General features: G+C 42.5%; 1 protein-coding gene across 6 annotated transcripts in view; it reads left to right on the top strand.

Annotated features, from left to right (window-relative positions):
* LCP1 (lymphocyte cytosolic protein 1) overlaps nucleotides 1-24,178 on the top strand; it is a 106,065-nt gene that overhangs the window by 78,424 nt on the left and 3,463 nt on the right. For 5 of the 6 annotated variants that reach the window (XM_077855673.1, XM_077855676.1, XM_077855674.1 and 2 more), the window contains 10 exons: nucleotides 1,057-1,138; nucleotides 2,923-3,088; nucleotides 4,614-4,756; nucleotides 7,568-7,663; nucleotides 9,618-9,813; nucleotides 12,057-12,135; nucleotides 12,723-12,837; nucleotides 13,711-13,844; nucleotides 19,906-20,029; nucleotides 22,755-22,879. In XM_077855673.1, coding sequence (XP_077711799.1) covers nucleotides 1,057-1,138; nucleotides 2,923-3,088; nucleotides 4,614-4,756; nucleotides 7,568-7,663; nucleotides 9,618-9,813; nucleotides 12,057-12,135; nucleotides 12,723-12,837; nucleotides 13,711-13,844; nucleotides 19,906-20,029; nucleotides 22,755-22,879 — 1,260 coding nt within the window. Of the gene's footprint in view, nucleotides 1-1,056; nucleotides 1,139-2,922; nucleotides 3,089-4,613; nucleotides 4,757-7,567; nucleotides 7,664-9,617; nucleotides 9,814-12,056; nucleotides 12,136-12,722; nucleotides 12,838-13,710; nucleotides 13,845-19,905; nucleotides 20,030-21,154; nucleotides 21,246-22,754; nucleotides 22,880-24,178 lie in introns of all 6 variants that reach the window. The other variant, XR_013356009.1, reaches the window with a different exon arrangement.

The raw sequence follows: 24,178 nt of genomic DNA, 5'->3' as shown, positions 1-24,178 counted from the left end.
ACATGACAGAGGTATGGAAACGCATCTTTAAAGAACACCACAGAAAAGGCAGTTGCTTAAGAACTGTGAGGAAGAAATGTTAATGCTGACTTCTCATAAGAACAAATAGCCACAGTCGAGTTTACTGTTCTTTGAATTTGTTATTGTTCCTTTGGATTTGCTTTTTCAACTTCCTTTCTTTAAATAAGATGGAGGTGGCCTTAGGAAATTTATTGTCTGTGCCCCATTGGAGGTCAAACGAATGCCAAATGAGTAAAAGCAGTTCTTCATAGATAATAATAGCTTACTTTAGACATCTGGTCAAAGTATTAGACACCTAAGTGGGTGAAATTTCTTAAGTTCTGATACAACAGTGACTATAGCAAGATATAAAACATTTTAGCGTCCAGTTAGTTGAAAGTATAGAGTTCCACCAGGAGTCAGATAGAAACGTAGACATTGCATAAGCTCAGAAGTGTACAAGTAGTCACTTCTACGGTGGGGACAATTTTTCACAGCTGAGAAAGTGACATACTCATGAAGGATGTGCCTTAGCTTTCTACCCAGAATTTCCTTTTTTTAAAAAAAAATATTTTATTTATTCATTCATGAGAAACACAGAGAGAGAGAGAGAGAGAGAGAGGCAGAGACACAGGCAGAGGGGGAGCAGGCTCCATGCAGGGAGCCCGACGTGGGACTTGATCCTGGTTCTCCAGGATCACACCCTGGGCAGAAGGCGGTGCTAAACCGCTGAGCCACCCAGGGATCCCCTCTACCCAGAATTTCCTAATATGCTCAGGAAACCAGGGTGATTTGGTACCTTTCCAGGTGCATGAATAAAGTAGGGTCTTTATTTCCTGCCTCGATTTATTAGTATGACTTCAGGAACATTAACCTTTCCCATAGAGAGTTTGAATCTAATCAGAATTGCATAACTGATCTTGCTTCAAAACCCTGGATCACACAGATTATATTGCCATCTTATTTGCTTATGGTATTGCTAGAATTTAAATTCAATGTCACTGGACTCTGTTATTCAGAAGCCAGCTTTCCTTAATTCACTTGCTTCTTTTTCAGTAAAATGATCAACCTATCCGTGCCAGACACAATTGATGAAAGAACCATCAACAAAAAGAAACTCACCCCCTTCACCATCCAGGTATGCTCTCTCTCTGTTACCAAACTATAAAGTTGTGCTTGGGATGAAGGAGCCCTGGAACTGCAGAGCCGGCCTGTTCCAGGTGTTCGGGCATTATTCCCAAACTCAGCTCTGCGGCCAGTGATTCATCATGACTAGTGGGGATAGAGGGAGACACTTTTGTTTTATCTTTTATTCATTTAACAGGGAACCGGGGAGGGGGATGTCAGTGGGGAGTTAGTAGTTGGGCGCCATTCTTTGTTTTGGCCACCTGGGAATAAAATTCACATTGGCTAAAGTTTTAACTCAACTTTCCCTAGCAATTGATCTTTGAGCCAATGCCAAATATGCAGCATTTTAGCTGAAAAGATAAGCCTTTCTAAGAATTGGGGGGGTGAGAAACCGGAATTGCTCTGGCAGCCTCACAGTGGCATTGGCCACAGCCACCAGTGCGATAAATATAACTTGGTTTTAGGCCTTCAATTTGTTGATTAACTGGAAGACTAACCAGTAGTAAGTAAGCTGTATTTCTACATTATATTCCAGTGTTTCGACGTTACTATTAACTCTCTTACTCAGGAAGCATGTCTCACTGCTTAAATCATGAACAATATGTCACGCTGCTCGATTGTAAGCAGCGCTGTGTACCTTTCAAATGGAAATGGGGGATCCCTGGGTGGCGCAGCGGTTTACCACCTGCCTTTGGCCCGGGACGCGATCTTGGAGACCCGGGATCGAATCCCACATCAGGCTCCCGGTGCATGGAGCCTGCTTCTCCCTCTGCCTATGTCTCTCTGCCTCTCTCTCTCTCTCTCTCTCTCTCTCTCTCTGTGTGACTATCATAAATAAATAAAAATTAAAAAAAAAAAAAAAAGGAAATGGGAACAATGATTAAACATACATGAATGCGCTTTATGTTAAATTTAATCTTGATGTTAAATTTTAATATTGGCCATAAGCAGAAACAATATTTTCCATTTGTCATTTGAGCTCTCCACTAGGGCAAAACCCCACTTTTCTGGTAGTCCCCTTTCCAAATCACTGGTGGCCTGTGTTGTGTTTCTAACTTGCCCTAAAGACAACTTCTATATATCTCTGCCTCTGATATCTTCTTTCAGGACCCAAGAGTAGTATACAGATTCCAGACTGAAAATGTCATTGATTCTATCCCAACCCCATATGAGTTGCATTATATACACTGTTAATTATAAGAACATGTAGTCTCTACGTCTGTGCATGTGTGTGTGCGTGTAGGGGTGTGTAGACTTACGGTCCCCAGATATTATGGATACTCATTAAATTGTCTTAGTATCCTTTCCGGGAATTTGATTTCTGCCTTTGTCGTTGCCCTAATGACATTCCCTTAATACCTGATCTGAAAGTCAAAACGCTGTTTTGTTACTGTCTTTAATGAGCTTGATTTATATCGACAGTTGTGTTATTAATCATGGCCAGTGACAAGACAATGACAACCCTCAAAGGTACCCCTGTATGTGTGGCCAGTGGGGATGTTGAGTGTGTAGGCTCCATCACAGAGCAGAATGGAAGGAAAGGTGTGAGACTCATTTGTTTCATCTAGGCCAGGATGGGCTTCCAACTCAGGGTGCCCATTTGATCCAACAGGCACCGCCTAAGCCCAGTATCTGGGTTCCCAGATTTTTTTTTCTTGCACTTGTCAAAATTTAGCAAAGACCATGCCTCTAGACCTGTGAGCTTTCTAGAAGCAAAACCTTGTTGTCAACCAGTAATCATCCTTTGACATCTACGAAGTCAAAAACAACGTTTGTACACTTTCTCTCCCTCAGGAGAATCTGAACCTGGCTCTGAACTCGGCCTCAGCCATCGGCTGCCACGTGGTTAACATCGGGGCTGAGGACTTGAAGGAGGGGAAGCCTTACCTGGTCCTGGGACTTTTGTGGCAAGTCATCAAGATTGGATTGTTTGCTGACATCGAACTCAGCAGAAATGAAGGTCCGAACAAAGCTGCAAATGTTGATTAATGGCGTGGTTTTTTTTTTTTAAGATTTTATTTATTTATTCACGAGAGACACAGAGAGGCAGAGACCCAGGCAGAGGGAGAAGCAGGCTCCTTGTGGGGAGCCCGATGTGGGACTCGATCCTGGGACTCCGGGATCATGCCCTGAGCCAAAGGCAGACGCTCAACCGCTGAGCCCCCCAGGTGCCCCAATGGCGTGGTTTTTTATTAATGCTTGTGTTGGGGGCCGTGGGAGGAAGATGTCAGGAATAGTCAAGCTCAGAATCCTTAATTTTTGCAAATTGCAGTTACATCGAATCTGTTTACATTAACGTAAGAGTTTCCATCCACACCAGCCAGACTTTTTAAAATGACAGAGCAAAAAGCTTTTTATGACCACAGACTAATCGCAATGATTGTTTAGAACCTAGAGCTCTGTCTGGCTGTCTGGGATCCAACCTCAAGAGCCTTTCTGGGCTCACTTTGCCTCTGGATGTTTTGTAACAAGTAGACTCCTTTGAACTTGTATTTTATGAAGTGGTTCACGTTCATATACCGAAGGGATGGCACCAGGTCAGGAGAAAGTTGGTCTATTTACCAAGACTGTGGAAGATTACGTGTAGGGTTCCAAAGCTCTCAACTAAGTATTGGAGCTGTCAGTCGAACTCTGTCTGCTGTCCACATCCTATCTACATTTAAACAAGTACAGCCCCATTGTTGAGACAAAAGTAGGACATCGCCATAAGAATCATACAAAAAAACCAGTTAACCTTTTTGTTTCCAGTAGAGAGCCCACTAACGTGAAATCTGTAGCCAAGCTCTAATCTTTAGTTATATGTACATCTAAATTTATATCCCCAAATCACCATAACTAGCGAAGAATCCTGAGTTGCCGTTTTGAAACCTGTATGGGTCAAACATAATACAGGGGAGAGAAAGCAAACAGGAAACTTAGAACCCACGAGAAACAAACTATTGACCGACAAATGACGACCTCCAACTCAATTTAAACCTTCTAGCTGAGCAGACCATGGTTATTCAGCTGGGAAGAACGGAGGAAGGGGTTGACGACACTTTCTGAGATGCTATAATTATGCAAGTAAGCATTCAAAATGTAAAATCACCTATGGGAATAGGCAAGGAGACAGTTGTGCTCGTTACAAAACTGATCTCTTAAAACCAAAACTGTTGTCGTAGGATGGAATGTGGGCTGACAGGCCCGGTGGCGCATTCTGAGCCCGATAGTCCTGGTTTCTCCCGTGGCTTCTGCACGGTTCTCAGGCAAAGCACCGAGATTCACCGGTGACTTGTTTCTTCCACCTGAAAAAGTGAGGCTAGTAACTAAGCTCGCAGCACCTTGCCTTTCTTTTCAGGGAATGATAATAAAGTGTTTATTCCACTGGAAGGGCCCTAAGTCCCCCCAGCCCGGAGAAGTGGCATTGCCCTCTCAGGTCTCCTGTGGAGCTCCAGCGCCCTTCCCAGATCCAGTATTTATCTTTCTTCGCCTTTGTCCTTCCCCAGCTCTGATCGCCCTTCTGAGGGAAGGGGAGAGTCTGGAGGACCTGATGAAACTGTCCCCCGAGGAGCTGCTGCTGCGGTGGGCTAACTACCACCTGGAGAACGCAGGCTGCAACAAAATCAACAACTTCAGTACTGACATCAAGGTAGGAGCAGTGGGGACAGGCCCAACTGCAGCAGAGAAGGGGACCCGGGATGCTCAGGGAGAGAAGACAAGCTCTAGAGCTGTGTTCAAGGTGGCTGGTGCTGTGGCAGGCGCTCTATCCTCTCACGCACATCTGTCTGGAGTCCCAGGGACCACAGCGGCATTGTTGGGGGCAGATGGGTCCCCTATACACACCTGGAGTGACAGTGTCAGCAGAGGAGGGGGAAAGAGCAAGGGATAAGACGAAAGGTAAGACCTTTTCAAGGCAGAGAGTCTATGTAGGGAGGTGAGGTCCTGATTCTATCAAATTTCCGGGCGCATCAGATGGGAATCTTTTAACAAAATTCAGTGAGGATTAGACTTCTACTTACACAAAGAACACCAACCCGGGGGTCTGCTGCATACCAGGCATCGTCCTGCCTGCTTAAACGTGTACTGGCTGATTTAATCCTCACGATTAAATGGCCTTTGAGACAAAGATGATCATTTCCTCCTTTTCCTGATAAGGAAACTGAGGTTAAAAGAGAATTCACGTAATTTGTTCCCATTCACATAGCTAGGGAACGGGGTCAGGATTCAAATCCAGCGCTCAGCCTCCATACCGCCTCTCTCAAACAACCTTGGAATTTCTTGAAAGGTTTCCATTTGTAGAAGCCAGAGGTGTTTTATTTTTTTTAAGATGTTTAATTTATTTATTCGTGAGAGAGAGAGAGAGAGAGGCAGAGACACAGGCAGAGGGAGAAGCAGGCTCCCTGCAGGGAGCTCGATGCGGGACTTGATCCTGGGACCCTAGGGTCACACCCTGAGCCGAAGGTAGTTGCTCAACCGCTCAACCGCTGAGTCACCCAGGCATCCCGCCAGAGAGGTTTTTGAGAGATGATGATTCTGGAAACCATCTGCAATGGAAATGTCCCCCAGGGCGTGTAGAGGGGGGCAGGCGGCCCTACAGCAGAGATGCAAAGGGGGAAAGGCGGAGGGAAGCATGCCCTGTGGTTTTCCAGGCTGTGAATAGTTTCATGTCGAGGTGAAAGAGCTGTTGGCAAGGAGGGCAGGTGGGCCGAGAGGCAGAGAGCTTCGGAGCAGCATGCGAGCTGGGGGTGCAGCAGGAGAAGAACATTTCAGGCTCCGCTTTCTGAAAAGTTAAAGAAACCTTCTCCAAAGAGAGAGTCAGAGGAGAGGTCATGTGACTCCCCAACGAGTCACCCAGGCCTTACATATTCCTTTGGGTGACAGCTCCCCCCTGCTGTGGATTCAATGGCTGCCTGCCGTGCATGGTGCTAGGTAGATGGAAGCTTCTAGATGGAAAGTCCCCCATTCCTGAGCACCTAAGCTGATAATGCCAAATGCATTTTTCTAGCTTCCACTGGTTATTGATAGCCCAGCACCCGCAACCAAATGGGGATTTAACAGGAACTGGGCAGCGAGGTGGTCCTCCTTTGTGCTCAGCAGTGAAGCTCTGCACGTTTTCAGCCAAAATTTTCCAGCTTTTCAGCCAAAATTAAGCTGCTTCATCGGAACCATAAATTTATCTGATTTCTCATCACCAAAAAGCTGCGTTCTTACATAATAACCGTAGGAGCTGGCACGCTGAACACACACGGGGGTCGGGCCTGACAGTAGGTGGGGGCAGCTGCCTCCTGCCTCTGAGCATCTGGCAGCTTTGGGAGGTGCCCTTAAGTCACACAGGTCAGCGGAGGTGGGAAGAACACCCACCTTGGGGTGAGTGGGAAAGGCTTTTTAGGGTCAGATGAAAAGAGAGGAGCCCTAACAAAGTCAAGCAGATGTGACACCCAGAGGCAGATCTTGTTTGTGCCCAACACCTGCGGGGAACTTTCACTGGCTTCAAAATAGCTGCAGGCACCAGGAAGAGAGGGGTGGGGGGGCAGATGAAAACCGGTTTCCCCAGGTGCAGCCTCAGTGGCTGGCTTTCTCTTGTTCCAGTGTCTCTCACGTCACCAGTGGGGAGCACCCCCATGCCCTCCCGTCCCCCCACCCCCGGGGCCCCATCCAGTCTTAAAAAGAGCCACAAGCTGATTTTTCAGCCTTTAAGAGACGTTAGGATGCTTTTAAAAGGATTTAAATAAACGACCTGAATATTTGCATGCTTTTGCTGAATGAACACGGATTTGTAATTTGAAGACTAGGACTCTGAGGATGCTTTTCATGAGTAAGCGTATTTGGAAATCTCAGGAAACGTGAGGTTGGATATCTGTATCCAATCTGCTATCACTAAATTTAACCATTTTTTTCCCCACCGCCTTGATAAATATTAAGTGTGCTTGTCATCTTAATATCTCCTTTACATAGAGACTGCTTGTTAATGCTTCAAACCTTCTGTCTTTGAAATCCTTATTTTTCTTTTGCTGATTGTCCATTTAACTGTGTTTTTAAACTCGGCTTTAAACTTCTGCTTCCTTTTTCTGTCACTTTTTTTTTTTTTTAATTAAACCTTAGCTGACTGACTTCTACAGCAATATAAAGGTATATATATTTTCCTGTATACAATTTAATACCTTTGCATAAGTAATTTTTCTTCCCTAAGAACAAGAGAATAGCATTTGCTTCTATAGCCTGTATTTGTGTATATCCTGTATTTGTTATACTCCTTTTAAAAAGAAAGTCCAATATGATATGTAAGCAGAGAAATAGAAAATCCAAATTAGTGAGTGCTTCCAGCTTTGTTAATTAAGTTGCATTTTTGAATGACAGTCAAATAAGAAATATAATATGTTTGCTTTGGGGAAATTAATGCCGTGCTAAGTATGTAATTAGTTGTGCTATTTTGAAATTGTAATTTCTTAATTTCTCACAGGACTCAAAAGCTTATTACCACCTGCTTGAACAGGTGGCACCAAAAGGAGATGAAGAAGGTATTCCTGCTGTTGTTATTGACATGTCAGGACTAAGGGTAAGGCCGTGTCCCAAGTTGTGTTTAGAGAACGTGACTCTGCCTTTGTGTTGGCAGTTCCACGGCCCCGCATGACCCTGACTCTGGGCTCCTGTGAGTCCACGTCTCTGCCGAAAGCCCTGGTAAAACTGTTAACAACTGTTAATGGTTTTGGGTGATAACTGTGGGAAATTGCATCTGAAAATAGATATTAGGGAAGGAAAGAAACTAAAACCGCTCAAATGCCACACACCTTGCCTCAAATGCCTCCAATGAGCTGATGTTAATGTCAACTCATCCCTGAGTGACAAGTCCGTGAAATGGGTAACGTGCAGGGTCATCTAGTAAAGCATTATATTAATAAATCAATCAATTTAAAGTTCTGTTTTCTGAAAATTGGCGGTTTCATAGACTCTCAAAAGAGTCTTGAAAACGGCGGACCACATTTCAACAAAACTTCTGTACGTGTCACCATTCAATAGACTCAACGACACCAGGAGGTACTTATGATGTTCATTTTTGGATACCTGAGTCTTATTTCCGGAAATCGGTGGGATAATTATACAAATAAATAGATTCTCACTTTAGCGATGAAAAAAACTGAGTCTTAAATGGATTAATTAATAAGTCCAAGATCATATGATGGGTTATTGGAAGTTATTTGATCCAAGGCTGGGATCCTTTCCCTCTGGTACTAACAAGGGGACAACCCCACCTGCTGGTGCTATGTACCAGGTACTATGCCAGGCACGCTGCATACACTGCCTCTGACCCTTGCAAACATCACTAAGCTAGGTGTTAATAACTGTTTTACACTTGAGGAAGCTGAAGGTCAGAAAGGCTAATGATGCTCTCACGGCCACAGAGCCAGTACATGGCATAGAAAGGATTTAAGCCCAGGATGCCTCCAACATCCACCCAGCCACAACCCTACCTCACTACGTCATTGGGGGGTAATAGGCGAAAATGACTGGGTGCAGGTTGTGTGGAGTTCTTAAAAATGTCTGGTTTAAGAGTTCTTAAAAACAGCCCCAGCATGGATCTGGATGATGAAACTGGTTTTGCCACCTCTTTAATACTGACCTGGAGGAGTTGCTTTCTCCGTGCTTATGTCTCACTTGATATCATTAGAGTTAAAACCAATGAGCTAATGTTAAAGTCAACTCATTCCTGAGTGACAAGTCTGTGAAATGTGCAGTGTCATCTAGTAAAGCATTATATTAATATTAATATATTAATATATATTAGTAATATTATACACAATATATTATATATTATAATATTTATATTAATAAATTGATTTAAAGCTCTGTTTTCTGAAAATTGGTGGTTTAATAGACTCCTAAAAGAGTTTTGAAAACAGTGGACCACACAAAACTTTATCTCCTAGTAAGAGCCTACCTACAAAGGACTAGAGGTTTTCTAGAACTATTTGAATCGCCTTCCAACATACGAAGTCCTCAGTCTGAAGTCTGCAAAGGCCAAATTGCACTAGGCAGCTGGACTAACATTTATTTTGTTTGAGTCCCAAGTGTACCAACTCCGTGTGAGAGGAGTGGCTATACCAATCAGAGGGTCTCTACTGATGGGTGTAAATATCTTCGATGAACTGAAAAAAAGGGAGTATGACTTATGACAGTAGCTTCATCGTTGAAAATAATTAAGACCAACTGAAATGATAAGATTATAGGATCTACTGAATCTCTTTAAAAACAGGACAACCAAGCATTCATCCGACATGGTTCTGTACAGAGAGAAGAGACTCAATTTCTCAATTTCTGGGACATTTGGCCCTTGTAACTTGCTGATTTCAGTTCAGGCAAATATAAGTAAATCATAAGTGGCGATTAAGTGCCTCTCGGAGGTTAGACACTGAGGGTTTCAGTAGGTTTCCCTTTTCTTCTTCATGTTGCTCTTGCCTCCTCTGTGCAGGGACAGCCTTGCCCCAACCTTGACGCGTCCTCTCTCGTTGCAGGAGAAGGATGACATCCAGAGAGCAGAATGCATGTTGCAGCAGGCAGAGAGGCTGGGCTGCCGGCAGTTTGTCACAGCCACAGATGTCGTCCGAGGGAACCCCAAGCTGAACTTGGCTTTCATTGCCAACCTCTTTAATAGATACCCTGCCCTGCACAAACCAGAGAACCAGGACATCGACTGGGGAGCTCTTGAAGGTAACTGGAAATCTCTTGCTCAGAGGTTCGGAAGAGCATTCACAATTTGAATTCAAGGGCCGCTCGAAATTACCTGCTAAGCAAATATCAACCCCTTCCATGTTGGGGAAGATTTGCAAACAGGTCATCAATTCCCTGGCATATAACAAAGAGAATAAATAGATTAATCAAGTCAATTACAGCCAAGCAGGAATAATCAAATACCATTATATCACATCCATTATACATAAGCTTCATCCATTATCAGAATTAAATGTTTTAGGGAAGGAATGCATTTAATTATCAGATGAAATAAACCCTGAGTTCCAAAAACCTAATTTATGTACTTAATGGATGCAGTGTGCATTCCTCACGGCAAGAGATTGCAGCCACTCATCATCTAAAAGTGTTCAACTTAATGCTAAGAGGGGCTTATTAGTGAAGTTTTGGTTTTTGTCTTGTTTCTTTGATTGGAATTAGGGAGGGGGGTGGAGAGCTGAGTAAAGTTTAGACGCAGAATCCCTGGGCATTGTATTTTGGGGATTAGGTGCCCTGAGATAGAATGAAAAGCATGTAGCTATAGTCAGGTTCTTCTTTTTTCACCACAAATTAGTCTCAATATTGAGACAAAAAAAAAATCAAGATGGAACTAATATTCAATGAATATCACCAAAGAAAGGAAATCCAGATTTAAAGTATTGATTTTTTTATCCCCCCTGCAATGCTTTACCCGAGCTAGAAGGCAAAATCAATCCGTATTGCAACAGGGCCTCATTTGTATTGTTTGATAAATTGTGGCCAGGGGTCCAGGCATTTTGTTGACTACCAAGTATATACATCAAGCCCTCTAATCACCCACTTCCAGCTGCCTCTAGAACATCTCCATTTGGTTCCTTTGCTATCACTTGAAATTCAGCATATACAAAACAGAACTGATCATCTCTCCTCCCTCTCTCTCCCTACCCGCCTCCCACCCATCTCCTTTAGAAACTCTCCATTTTCAGTAATCCTACCACTTTTTTTTTCCTTTAGTCACCGAAACCCTGGGTCCCCTTTGATATTTTCCTCTTCTTCACCCCTAAATCTACTGAATTAGTAAATACTAATAACTCTTCCTGCAGAATGGCTTTTAGATTGTTGTTTTTCCTTACTGCTTTCTGGACTCTTATTAAATCATACACCAACCATTTCAATAGGTCTTCGGGGCCTGTTCCTCCATCTATCAAGCATTTGAATGTGCCTGTGTGCTCGTGCCATACGCCATCCCCTCTGCTTGTTTAATTTAAATGCATATTGCCTTTCAGTAATTTTGCACACTGCTGCCAGGGACATCACAGTACTGCCTTCATTATATCTCTGCCTTGCTCAAGAATTTATTATAGTAATAAAAAAAAAGAGCCTATAATGACTGGCATTGTCTAATATATCAACCAAAATCTGGTGGTTGGCATTCAGAGGGCCCCAGTTCTGGTTCCAGACACCAGACAGCCTTATCTCTGACTATTGCACAGATGCCTGAAAAATGAATTCCTAATGGTTTTAATACAGACCTTGCCTGTCGTTCCTTTTATGTCCCTATTTATGCTGTCTCCTCTTCCACTTACTATTGCCTCAAATCCTCTCCTCTTTCCTGTCCAGATTTTACTAGCCCTATAAAGTGAAACTTAAACTCCACTCCCAAACTATTCTCTCTCCTATTTCAACTCAAATAGTGAATATGTTTATCTCCTAGTGTAGCCCTGTGGCTTGTGTGATCTTGCTTTGATGCCTAAAAGTCTTGTTTTTCCTGAAAGAATGTAAGGTTTTGAGGGTCAGCTTTAAACTGCTGCTCCACACAGGAGAATAGATGCTATAGAAACACTCGCTGAATTGGAATAGAATAGAAAAAATGAGGGACACCTGGGTGGCTAAGTGGTTGAGTGCCTTTAGCTCAGGTCATGATCCCGGGGTTCCAGGATCGAGTCCCACATTGGGCTCCCCGCAGGGAGCCTGCTTCTCCCTCTGCCTGTGTCTCCACCTCTCTCTCTCTCTCTGTCATGAATCAATAACATCTTTTTTTAAAAATAAGAAAGAGTAAAAAGGAAATAAATGAACCCAGAATAGCAATCCTCATCCAAATCCATTAAGGTTTTTGAATTAAGTTTTTTCATTTTGCATTCAGTTTTTATGATAGTCTCTTTAGATAAACTTTGATCATTTAAAAAAAAAAAAAAAAGGCACATCTTCTAAGAGGCCTGAAGGATAATGGGTCTTCATTAACTTAGGTGAGACCAGAGAGGAACGGACGTTCAGGAACTGGATGAATTCGTTGGGCGTTAACCCTCGAGTCAATCACTTGTACAGGTAAGGCCGTGTGGGGACTCATCTTTGATGCGCGACACCAAGACCTTGGAAGATCCCCAGGATTTCTTTCAAATATCTCTGCGGCGTGTGATTTTCTCCACAAATGTGTGCATCTTGATGAGGAGCGTTGAGCTGCAGGTGTTGGCTCTTTAGCTGAGGAATGCACTTCCGCACATCACCCTTGCTCTGTGCTCAGGACAAAATCAGGACCCAGCAACAAGACACATCTACTACATGTTGTAAGCCTGTGACCTGCTCCTAAGCAGGCAAAGCCACACAAAACAAAAATGTGAAGTTTAGGGTGACATTGCTCCTATGCCATTTGTTGGAGCCGTATTTCTTTTCCCGGAGGCAGCGTGCTCACACCTGGGCCCTAGGTGCTCACACCTGGGAGAGACCCAGAGTAAGTCTCTTCAATTTCTCTGAGTCACAGTGTCTTCACCTCCAAAGATGGAGCTGCTAATACCAATTCTGTTGGGTTGTTGCAAATGTCCCTCGTGCTGACGTACAAGGAAGCGCCTGCCCGCCGTAGGCCCCTGATGAATGGCAGCTCTCTGAGAATTGTCTTGTGTTTGTTTTTTGTTCAGTGACTTAGCAGATGCCCTGGTCATCTTCCAGCTCTATGAAAAGATTAAAGTCCCTGTTGATTGGAACAGAGTAAACAAACCACCATACCCCAAACTGGGGGGCAACATGAAGAAGGTAAACAGTGACTCCCCAGATGTTCCAACAGGCAGGTGAAGTCACCAGCCTGCAAGAGCTCCCCGTGAATACTTTATTAGGAGGCCAAACTTAGATAAGTAATGTTTATCCAGGGATTAAATTATGGCACTGCAATCAGAAGCCTGAATGGTTTCATTAAAGTGAGTCCATTACTTCAGTTGATTACTTATTTATAATTCCAAGTTGGATGTCTTTAAAACATTATGATGTAAAAATTCTAATTAAGATAATTAGAGCAAGCAGACCTGCAGGGTTGCTTTTCCACCAGCAGGATCCTTATTCTAATTTTCTAAAGAATTAGAGCCTTGTACTGATGGTTGGACTTGTACAAATAGTTTGTCTAATGTCAACACAGTGGGAACACATTGTTTTGTAAAAGCAGCAATGGGGTTGGCACAAATATTTCTCACCATTCCTTGTCTCTTTGGCTCTTAATGATCCAAGTGTAGCCGCGGGAATACCTGTCCCACATGTGCATGTAGAACGGAGAATCCAGATTTTCCATGACAATCTCCATGATTCCGCTGTTTTAGGAATATCATGGGCAGGTGACTGAGCAGGGCCCTCTGTAGTGCGAGAGAGCCGAGCCAGTGTTCATACTAATGAATTCATTTTGGTTTTGCACTTAGAGAACACTGTGATTTTTTTTTTTTTTTTTTTTGGTGGAAGTGAGGGGTTCTATTTTTTAAAAAAAAGACGGAAAATTCTTTGACTAGCTTAGAATCCTAGAATCAGGCAAGATTTAAGAGATCATTCGGTCTGACAATATTTATTTCATTTTGTTCTCTTATCTGGTATCTCTCACGATAGACATGATGGCATTACAATGTTTTCCTTCTTGCTCATTGACAGCTGGAGAATTGTAACTATGCAGTGGAGTTGGGGAAGAATCAAGCTAAGTTTTCCCTGGTTGGCATCGGGGGACAAGATCTCAATGAAGGAAACCGCACTCTCACACTGGCCTTGATTTGGCAGCTAATGAGAAGGTAATGTAACTCAGGGAAATGACTTTTTATTGAGTATATTACTGACCTGGAAAAATACCAGCAAATTGTCAGGAATGTGATTTAAACCAGCAGGATGATATTTTAAGCTAAACTTAAAACCAGAGGAGTGTTTTGTTATTTTCCCATTATTTTTATTTCTCTTGCAGGTCTTTAAGTATTCTTTCAGGTATTGTAAAACTCTGTTATTAGATTCCTAAACATTTCAGATGGTTTTGTCCTCTTAATGAATCACCCGGTTTTCATTATGGGGTTGACCCTTTTTATTCCTGGTAATATTTTTTTTGAAATCTACTTTTTCTGATGTTGGTATAGCCACTCTTGCTTTCTCTTGATTAATTTTAGCATGACATCTCTTCTTCCAACCTTTTATTTTTATATTTTTGTAAATTTTGTAAATAACAATTATCTTTTAAAGAGGATTTCCAAACAAGGGGAAAATGTGCTATACTTACCCGTTTACCATTTCTGGCACTTACCTTTCCATGGTGTAGTTACAGATTTCCATGTATATCAGATCTGAAATATTTCAAATTGTGTAGATCTGTTGGTGAGGAAGCATTTCAGCTTCTAGATGTCTACAAAGTCTATTTCATTTTCATTTTTGAAAGATATTTTCTCTAACTGTAGACTTCTAGATTGATAGGTTTTTTTTTTTCTTTCAGTTCTTTAAAGATAGTGTTCCTTGCCTTCTGGCTTACATTGTTTCCAATGATACATCTGTTGTCATTCTTATCTTTGTTCTATGGTATAGCATGTCTGTTGTTCTCTGGCTTACTTTTAGATTTTTCTCTTTATCACTAGTTTTAAGCAAGTGGATTATAATGGGCCTTGGTGTTTCTCATGATTGAGGTTTGTTGAACTTCTTGAGTCTGAGAGTTTGTAGTATTCATCAAATGTGGAAAACTTTTGTTCTTTATTTCCCCAGAAATATTTCCTGTACTCCCCTCCCCCATTTGTTTTGGGGGGACTCCAGGTTCACACATATTTGGTCATCTGAGGTTGTCCCAAGGTTCACTGACACTCTATTCAATTTCCCCCCTCTGTTTTATTTTTCCTCTTTCTGTTTCATTTGGGATCTGTTGATTTGTCTTCAAATCCATTAATCTCTTTTGTAATATCTAATCTTGCATTAATCCCATCTAATGTGTATATTTTTTTATCTCAGACACAGTTTTCATGCATAAAAATTTGAGCCAGATCTCTTTGGTATTTCCTGTGTCTCTTTCCTCTACCTTCTTGAACATACAGAACATAATTATAGTCCTGTTATTTCTGGTTCTGTTTCTATTAATTGATTTTTATCCTCATTATGGGTCATATTTTACTGTTTCTTTTGCATGCCTACTAATTTTTTATTGTATGTGAGGCATTGTGGAATTCCATCTTCTTGTGTGCTGATATTTCTGTATTCCTTTAAATATTCTTGAATTTTGTCCTGGGATGTAGTTAAATAACTTAAGCATGGTCTGATCCTTTTGAGGCTTACTTAAAACTTTAATTAGTCTTGAGCTAATTTTGTCTCTCCATACTGAGATAATCTCCTCTGAGTATGTCACAGTCTCTGGTGCTTTGCTCACACATATGCATTGAGTAAAACTCAGCTAAAGACTTGGGGCAAACCCTCTGAGGATGTCTGGAGCTTTCTTTCTAGATGATGCTTTCCTCTCCAGGCAGCTCTCTCCTCTCTAGTGTTCTGCTCCACAAATTTCAGACACCTTGAGTCTCCTTGCCTCCTTGAGTTCTCAATCCTGTCCTCTCAACTCAGGGGGACTGCTATGCTCTGGGTTCTCTCTCTCTCTCATTCTCTCTCTCTCTCTCTCTCTCTCTCTCTCTCTGCACTGCAGCCTGGAAACTCTTCATGCAATAAGCTGGAACAATCTTAGGGCCCACCAGGTTTGCTTTCCTTCTTTCAGAGACCACTGTTTTACATTTACTGTTATCCAGTGTCTGAGCAACATTGTTTCATATGTTTTTCATTGTGTTTGGGTGTTTAAGGCAGAAAAATAAGGCTGGTCCCTGTTATCACACCATGGCTAGAAGCAGAGTTTCCTGCTAGTTTTTCACGAAACAATTTTAAATAGCTTTTAGAGTTAAATGACACTTGATTAATGTGGAAGCCATGTGGCAATGCCGTTTGAATAAGGTAGAATGTAATACATAAATAGAAAATAAATTATAAGAAAAGTAAATGAGGGCACCTGGGTGGCTTAGTGGTTGAGCGTCTGCCTTCAGCTCAGGTCATGATCCTGGGGTCCTGGGATCAAGTCCCACATCGGGCTCCCCGCAAAGAGCCTGCTTCTCCCTTTGGCTGTGTCTCTGCCTCTCTCATCAATAAATAAATAAAATCTTAAAAAAAAAGAAAAGTAAATGATTTTTGGTACAAAAGCACGAGTTTTGGAAAAATTTAACATAGCAAATCTTTAAGTATAAAATAGTTTACTTTTAAATGCTTCACTCTTTCCCTCTATACTGGTGGCCTTGACCAGGCAGAAATATTACATCCCTTAATTAGAATCTATGTTACTGTGACTTAATTCATTTTCTACCTGGAAGGAAGTTCCAGAAACCACATGTCACATTACATGATGTCTCACAAGTGAATGGCAAAGACAAGGTGTGTAGTGTCTCTAGGACTTCAGTTTCATTCCCAAGCCACTGTCTCTGGATCCTGACATTCATAATGGTCCTCAAAGGAAGTATGTCAGTGTTTCCAGGTGATGTGGTTCAGTCAGAAATGATCATAATGGAGTTCACTACCTGATTCACACTTGCTTCCCCAAGTATAGCGCTCTACTACCCATCTCTGAACTGGGCTCTCCTTGAAGTTTAAAGGCAGGTGTCACAAGGATCTTCTGGCACAGAAAACTCCAGAGCTAAAGAAACTTCAGCCCCATCTTCTATCTTGCTGCATCCATCTAGAATGTCACTGACAGTCCCTAAGGGCTGCCCTACCAGTATATTTTCAGAAACATGTATGAGCTATTCTCTATTGTCTTTCACATGTGTTTTAGTTCTTAATAGATGACTTGGGCTACTGATTGCTTTAACAAACAAAATAAATCTTTTTAGTTGCCATGGTTAAGTTGACTTTTGGGTTTGAATATAAAATAATCTTTGGCATTTTCTGTTTTAATGATAAAAAAAGAAAAACTCAGGCCAACTCTATGCCATTTTGAATTTCATAATATCTGAAAATCACCTTGTAATATCATCTTCGTTCTGTATAGGTTATAGAAATGTGGCCTGATGTTGTACTTTATGGCTTGTATATATACAATAAGGTCTAGACTGTAGCTGCTTCCCTACCTGGCTAATAAGTCCCATTTCTTACCAGTGCTTACCCAAGAATGGTGCATATGAAAAAGTGGGCAGAGAAATACATTACTGTTGAAAGTGATGGAATGACTAATAATTATGTAAATGCCACCAGAAGGGATTTTTTTTTTCTCTGTGGGCCACACATTAACAGATCTATTAAATTTAGAGTTAGTTCTAGCTGGAATTTATTTCATCGGATGTGTTAATTTGGTGATTTGTCTGGACAATAAATGGCATGTCATTTTCCCCCCTAAGAACAAATGAGAGATGTGTGCTGAAACCTCCCTTTCCCCTCCGGTAGCCTGGAAATCGCTCTCAGATTAGAAAGCTGGCAAATAGTGTGTGTATAAATTTGGAGACAATAGCTAGAAACAAGTAAGCTACAGGCAGACAGCAATGTCAAGCTCCAGCAGATGAACAAAGAGGCAGGCAAATGAGGAACTCACCCCAAATCAAACAGGCTGTGGATGGTGAATTTGGGATAGGTCCTTGCAAAACAGAACAGCGAGGTTTGTCCCTCCGGGCCACATGTTAAATATATCAAACAAGCATTGGAAAGCAGGAAAGCAAGCAAGTAATAATCGCAGCCCCTCCAGCACTGCACGTGCAGACCTCATCAATCCTCTTTTGTTGAATCAGGCACTGGCTGAAGCTGGGGCTTACGACACCCTTGCACTGTGACAGACGGTTTTTCAGCGCAGCAGTTTGCAGACACCCGTGATACTGGGATCCTGTGTGGGGGTTCCAGTTGCCCCAAAACATAGTTGATGGGACAGAGTGATTGTCTCACAAGGAAAATCCTAGGTAGACATGGGCCAAATTGATTTTTGTTTAAAATTTTGAATCTATAGTTCGTGCTGAGTGGACTGTCCAGAGTTGAAACTCCAACCTAATTCCATCCTTTCTTCCCTTTGTGTTTACCGTTGTACTTACAGGCGGGTATAGGATTCCACTGCCACACCTCCCTTGAGGTTGGGGAGGACGATTTTGTACTCACCAGAGCTCTGGGCCAGCGTGAGGGCCCCTGCTGAGACCCTTGAGTGCAGTCAGCTGCCTCCATGATTTACTGTATGTCTCTAAGTTTCTGTGTTCCTTGGTGGCTTTTTGTGTTTGCCCAGATAGACTTTTGTGTAGATGTGACTCTGTGTGTCCCAGTTTCTTCCCTAGCTTCTATCCACTGGAGAGTGTTTTCAGGGAGGAAGAATTTCCACTGCCTTTCAGGGTCCTGTAGCCAGCATAAGAATCAAATTGACATGAGACAGATTAATAGGAGAAAATGAGATTTAATTTTGTATGAATAAGAATCCACACAGACATGGAAATTCCAAAGATGGTCAGGCAAAATGAAGTTGTACATCGTTCTGAACTAAGGAGACGGGGTAAGGGTCTGGGACTTCGAAGGAAAGGAATGTGATTCACAAAAGATGGAAGAGTAAATGTTTGGTAAACCAATGTTTGGTGGGCCACTCATGGGACATAAGACTTTGGGACATAGAGGACTTTGATCACACAGGCCTTGCTAGGTTCTTCTCTGTCTACCATACCTGGTTCATGGTAAAATGCAATTATCTAAGTTTATAACTCTTTCTGGAGCAGGTCCTCGATTTAAGTCCTTTTCGGCAGGACTGGAGGGAGGTAAAGAGCTTTTCCTGGATCTGCTGGGTTTTGATTGCTTTTAGCTCAAAATAGTCTTTATGCCCTTGGCCCCGACCCTGTCAACAAAGCAGTATGGGCCTCCTGACAAAGGGAAGTGAGAATTCCCCCTTGAGGTGAGTGGGGCCTCTAGCAGATGGGACTCTATTTGTCCCAGGAGGCTGTATATGGACATGAGAGGTGAAGCATGTCCTAACCTGTCTTTTCTTACCAGGGTCACCAGAAATGCTTAATTGTCACAGTAAATGCCCATAACTCAACCCCCACGCTTGCTAGCAAGAAACAAGAAACCAGTCATGCCACGAAACCTCATCTTTATGAATTGATCAAAACTAGGGCTGTTTTCCAGGATAGGATTATTTTGAAAAACTACCTGAGATTTATCCCACTTGTACCCATTAATTCCATAGTGTTTGGTTCCATCGCTGGGCCCAGCTAAGCATTTCTCATCTTGACTTTCTCCTTGCTTTCCCTGCAAGAAAGTCATTCTATTTATGCACCTAGCACACTAGCTTGAAGCATCTTTCTAATCTTTTCCCCCTCAAAACCCAATTCTCATGAACAGTATGCATCGAAGGTGATTCTTAACGCTCAGGCTAGAGATTAACTTGGTCTGTGTGTTCCTAATATTTCTACTTTCATGATATGCAAAGGAAACTATTTTATATTTTTTCATTTATTATGTTGGCCCCTGGGATTTTTCTAGCATTGAATGGTGCCTCCATTTTTATGGTTCCTGTAAGAAAAGCGTCACTGGTTTGAATCCTTTGCTTTGCTTTCCTTTCCCTCTCTGTCTTCTGCTTTCCCTTCCTACCCAGAGCAATGACAGCGCTTATTTGCTCTGCATCTCGTGATAATAACCACAATGCTACATTTCAAATTGTTCTAAAAGGACATAATGTTGTTGTTGTCTTACTTTATTCCGCCCCCCCCCCCACAAGTGTAATGGTGTCCAGGCTATCTTCTGTGGCATACCTAGGAAGAAAAGAACATTTCTAGCCTGGCTACTTTCTGTGTTTTTGAATTCCTTAGCAATTTTTCTCCAGAAATCATTCTTGATTTTGTTCAGGTACACGCTGAATATTCTTGAAGAAATTGGAGGCGGACAGAAGGTCAATGATGACATTATTGTCAACTGGGTGAATGAAACATTGAAGGAAGCGGAGAAAAGTTCATCCATCTCTAGTTTCAAGGTAAAAGTCGGAGTCTACTGCTCATGGCCACCTGAGCTCTATGCTTATCTTTATTGTTTTCACTCTATTTTAAAGTGACCTTCAGTGTGAGGTATCTGAGCCCCCCACCCCATTTTTGATTTTGCTTGAATGACCCATTATTGTTTTGGTGTTCACAGGCTATTTCATTGACAAATTTCCTGTCACTTGCTCCTGTAATAATTAATTTTAAAAACCCATCATTTTTAACACATGATTTTAGGCGTTTTTCAAAGTAACATAAAATACAATAATATTTTTTAAATACACACAGTTTCATGATTCAGATTATTATCATAATGGTGGTGGAATGTAAAAGGCTATAAAAGATCTCCCATGTGATATTTTTTTCAGGGAAAAACAGTTGTGTACTTGTATCCAAATCCCATTTTTATTAAAACCAGCATTATATTTTATTCAATTTCCTAACTCATGTTTCCTAACTCATTAGCTGGATCCTTCCTCTAGGGACTTGCATACTTGATTCATGTCATAACGTCTGTGCCATCTTAATTTCTTTTTCTTTCTTTCTTTTTTTTTTTTTTTTTGGTTTAAAGGTCAGGAATTAGGGGGAGGGACCCCGTCAGAGTTTGTATGATCATGACTGGTGAGGTTTTGTCATGATTCTGTCTTCTGCTTCAAAATCAAGAAAAAAAATTAAAATTTCACCCCACCAAAGAGAGCAGATGGTATTTCTGAGTTGTGCTGTGCTAGGAATGTCCACTCCCTGTGAGCTCATCACAGATCATGGCCATTACTCTCTCTCCTCCAGCTTACCCTCAGTCTGGAGAGCTGAGCAGAGAGATAGGAGTAGAGGCGTGAGCAAGTTCTTCCCCCCACCCCCCAAAAAAAGAGTTGGAAGGGCAGGTTCCTGCAGCTACTGGACTCTGCAGCTATAGTAAGGAAGCAGCTGTAGAAAATATATCAAATGAATGGGCACAGCTGTGTTCCAATAAAACTTTATTTACAAAAGCAGACAACAGGCTAAATCTGGGAGCATTATCAACATGAAACATGCCTTGAGCGCTAAGGGGCTCCTTGTGTGTAAGCCCCATGTCATCTCACAGACATTGTAAAGGCAGCTATACTGTTTACCTCATTTTATAGGTAAGGACACTGGAGCTCAAGTAATGGAGGTTACAGCTAGTAATGGCAGGAGATGATCCATCAGTGAGCGGAAAGCACCTTTACCTGCGGGGTGAGATCACAGAGCAGTGTGTATCCATAGGTCACTTCACCATTACTATGCAGCCATCGGGGTGATAGCCCAGGGCGGGCAATGTCTCGGTAGAATAGCCGCCACCGCAGCCCATTAGGTCATCCTGGTGGCTTCTGGGATGTTCTCGTGGGGACTCACTCTTGAGAATGTTTGACAGCTCTCTTACTCCTTGGGTCGCTCTAGGCTGATTTTCTCCTGTCTCCTCACAGTCATTGTAGAGTTGATCAAGGAAAAAAAAAAAAAAAACACCAAGGGAAAATGTCAAATTAGCCCCATGTTACTTTTAAGTGAAACCCTAAAAAAAAAAAAAGAGAGAAAAATGAACACAATTCACTCTTGATTAACTGTTTTGGAAATAGTCCTGGTCCCCTCTTCAGCTCTGAATGTTGCCAGTTGCCAGCCGTCTCTGCCTGTCTGCAGGCAGGACTGTGGGCAGAAAGTAGGAGAGAAGGCCAGACTCAGATCCCTCCACTTTGTTTCCCCCGTGGCTCTTCAAAAGGTTCTATGGAGATAGAAGCTCAGGCTAATGTTGGAAATTAGATTACAACTGCATAAGGATTTTATTCCTGTAATAGTTCTCATGTTATCAAGGAGTAAATAAAAATGGACCCATTATATTTTCTAAAAATATTATTCTCCTTAGCCAGAGGACCAATGCTAGAGACCTAGCACCTTGCAGGGGACCAATGCTAGAGACCTCGCTTGTTTCTTGATAAGAATTCATTCTGATTTAGACCTTCAAGGTGTGTTTGGATTTGCCTGGGCCCTGATGCTGATGTGCAGTTGCCTCTCCACGTGTGCACTCACCGTCCCCAGGGGAGGGGAGAGCAGATGGGAGCATTCACAGCTCTAGGTGTGAGCATGAAGATGTTTACCATGCCAAAGAAAGAGCCCAGAATTTTAAGTCGGGGTACCTAGGTTCAAATCCCAGCTCCACCAGTTATCAGTAAGTCATTTAACCTCAGAAACTCCCTTGACTCCCTGTCAATTAAGATGAGATAGATGCCTACACCTGAGGCTTGTGGCGACAAGAAGTTCTGGGCAAACCATGGGCACCAACAAGTACCAGTCACAGTCATTGATTTAATCACACATCCGCTCTAACTGCCTCCTCGGACTCACAGACTGTTTTTTCCCTCGAGTCTCCAAGGAGCATATGCTGAAGCTACTGCCCAGATGAGCCCTCACCACAAACCCTGCCAGTCAGCTCTGGGATGTTGTACAAACTTCCTTCCATTCCCAGTGTGAGAATGACTCCTTGACTGTTGGGAGACAATGGGTTTCCTCCACTTGCTGAGCCAACAGGAAGCTGGTGGCTCCCTTTCAAAACCACGGTTGACTTAAGACACCATGTGGAACACTGTGGCATTTCCCAGACCAGGTTGTGGATCTTTTGTATTTAAGAGGAGAGAGCCACCCACCTCCCTTGAGCTGAACAGGAGTAATTTGGGGTCCTATTGATGAAACCATCCCTTTCTCTCTATGCAGGACCCGAAGATTAGCACCAGCCTGCCTGTGCTGGATCTCATTGATGCCATTCAACCGGGTTCCATCAACTATGACCTTCTGAAGACAGAAAACCTGAATGATGAAGAAAAACTCAACAATGCCAAGTATGTAAATACACCTGAGTCCAGGGAGGGGAGGACCCAGCTGGCAACGGGAAAGCTGTAAAGTCTATTGTTTGTGCCTTTTGCACAAACAGTTGATAGCACTATTTGCTTTTTCTTCTCATTACTTGCCGTGTCCCATCACCATTATTTTAGATGTTGTACAATAGCCGTTTAAGACTCCTAGTGTAAGAATGGAAGCAAGACAAAGAACACAAGAATATTCTTTCAATCGATAAGCAAGCCTATAGTTTCATAAAACCAATTTCCCAGTTGCAATCTATGAGAGACTTCCTAAGTAAAGGAATACATGCCAGGCCCAAATATAAACACTCCATTTATGACTATCCATGGATATGAATGGGCAGGACTGGGGTTCAAGACCAAAGTCTTTACCAGCTTGGGAGCAACTACTTGAGGGCAGCTCCACCATGTAGAGTGGGGGTCAGCAGACTACAGTCGATAAGCCACATTTGGAGCATTGTCTCCTTTTATAAATAGAGTTTTATTAGAATAGCCATGCATACTCATTTATATATTTTCTGTAGCTGGTTCCCTGCTACAGGGCAGAGTTGAGTCATTGTAACAAAGCCCACAAAGCCTAAAATATTTACCACTTGGTGTTTTGTAGAGAGTTTCCTGACCTATACTCTGAGTATAGTGGTGCCTTTCTCCGAGCACGTTGCATTATTTCCTAGAGTTGTCATAACCAAATACCACAAACAGGGCAGCTTAAAACAACAGCAATGTATTCTCTCCCAGTTGTGGAGGTATAAGCACAAGATCGAGATGTTGACAGGGTTGGTCTTTCTGAGGCTGCGGGGGGAGGGGAGAATCTGTCCCTTGTCCCTCTCCTGGCTTCTGGTGGTGGCCAGCAGTCCTTGGCTCATAAATACATCACTCCAGTTTCTGCCTCCATCTTCACATGACCTCGCCTATGTGTCTGTGACTCTACATGGCTGTCTCCCTTCTGGTGTGCGTGTGTGTGTGTGTGTCTGTGTGTCTGTGTGTCTGTGTCTCTCCTGGTAAGTGCACTAGTCGTGTTGGCTGAGGGCCCCACCCTACTCCAGCATGGCCTTGGCTTAACTGATTAAACCTGAACAACTTTCTTTCCAAAGAAGACCATACTCTGACTTAGTAGGGGATAGGGCGTCCATTTATCTTTGGGGGTGGGGATCACAATTCAATCCCTCACAAAGTTCTGGAATTAAGAAGTTGAATAGTGTCCAGAAGCCCTGTGTATGTGTGTGTGTGTGTGTGTGTGTGTGTGTGTGTGTGTGTGTATAACCTCAACAGTATTCT

The sequence above is a fragment of the Canis aureus genome, chromosome 17, assembly GCF_053574225.1.
Source record: "Canis aureus isolate CA01 chromosome 17, VMU_Caureus_v.1.0, whole genome shotgun sequence".
NCBI lineage: Eukaryota > Metazoa > Chordata > Mammalia > Carnivora > Canidae > Canis > Canis aureus.
The sequence above is the reverse complement of the archived record's forward strand: the minus strand, read 5'-3'. Positions and strand labels throughout refer to the sequence as shown.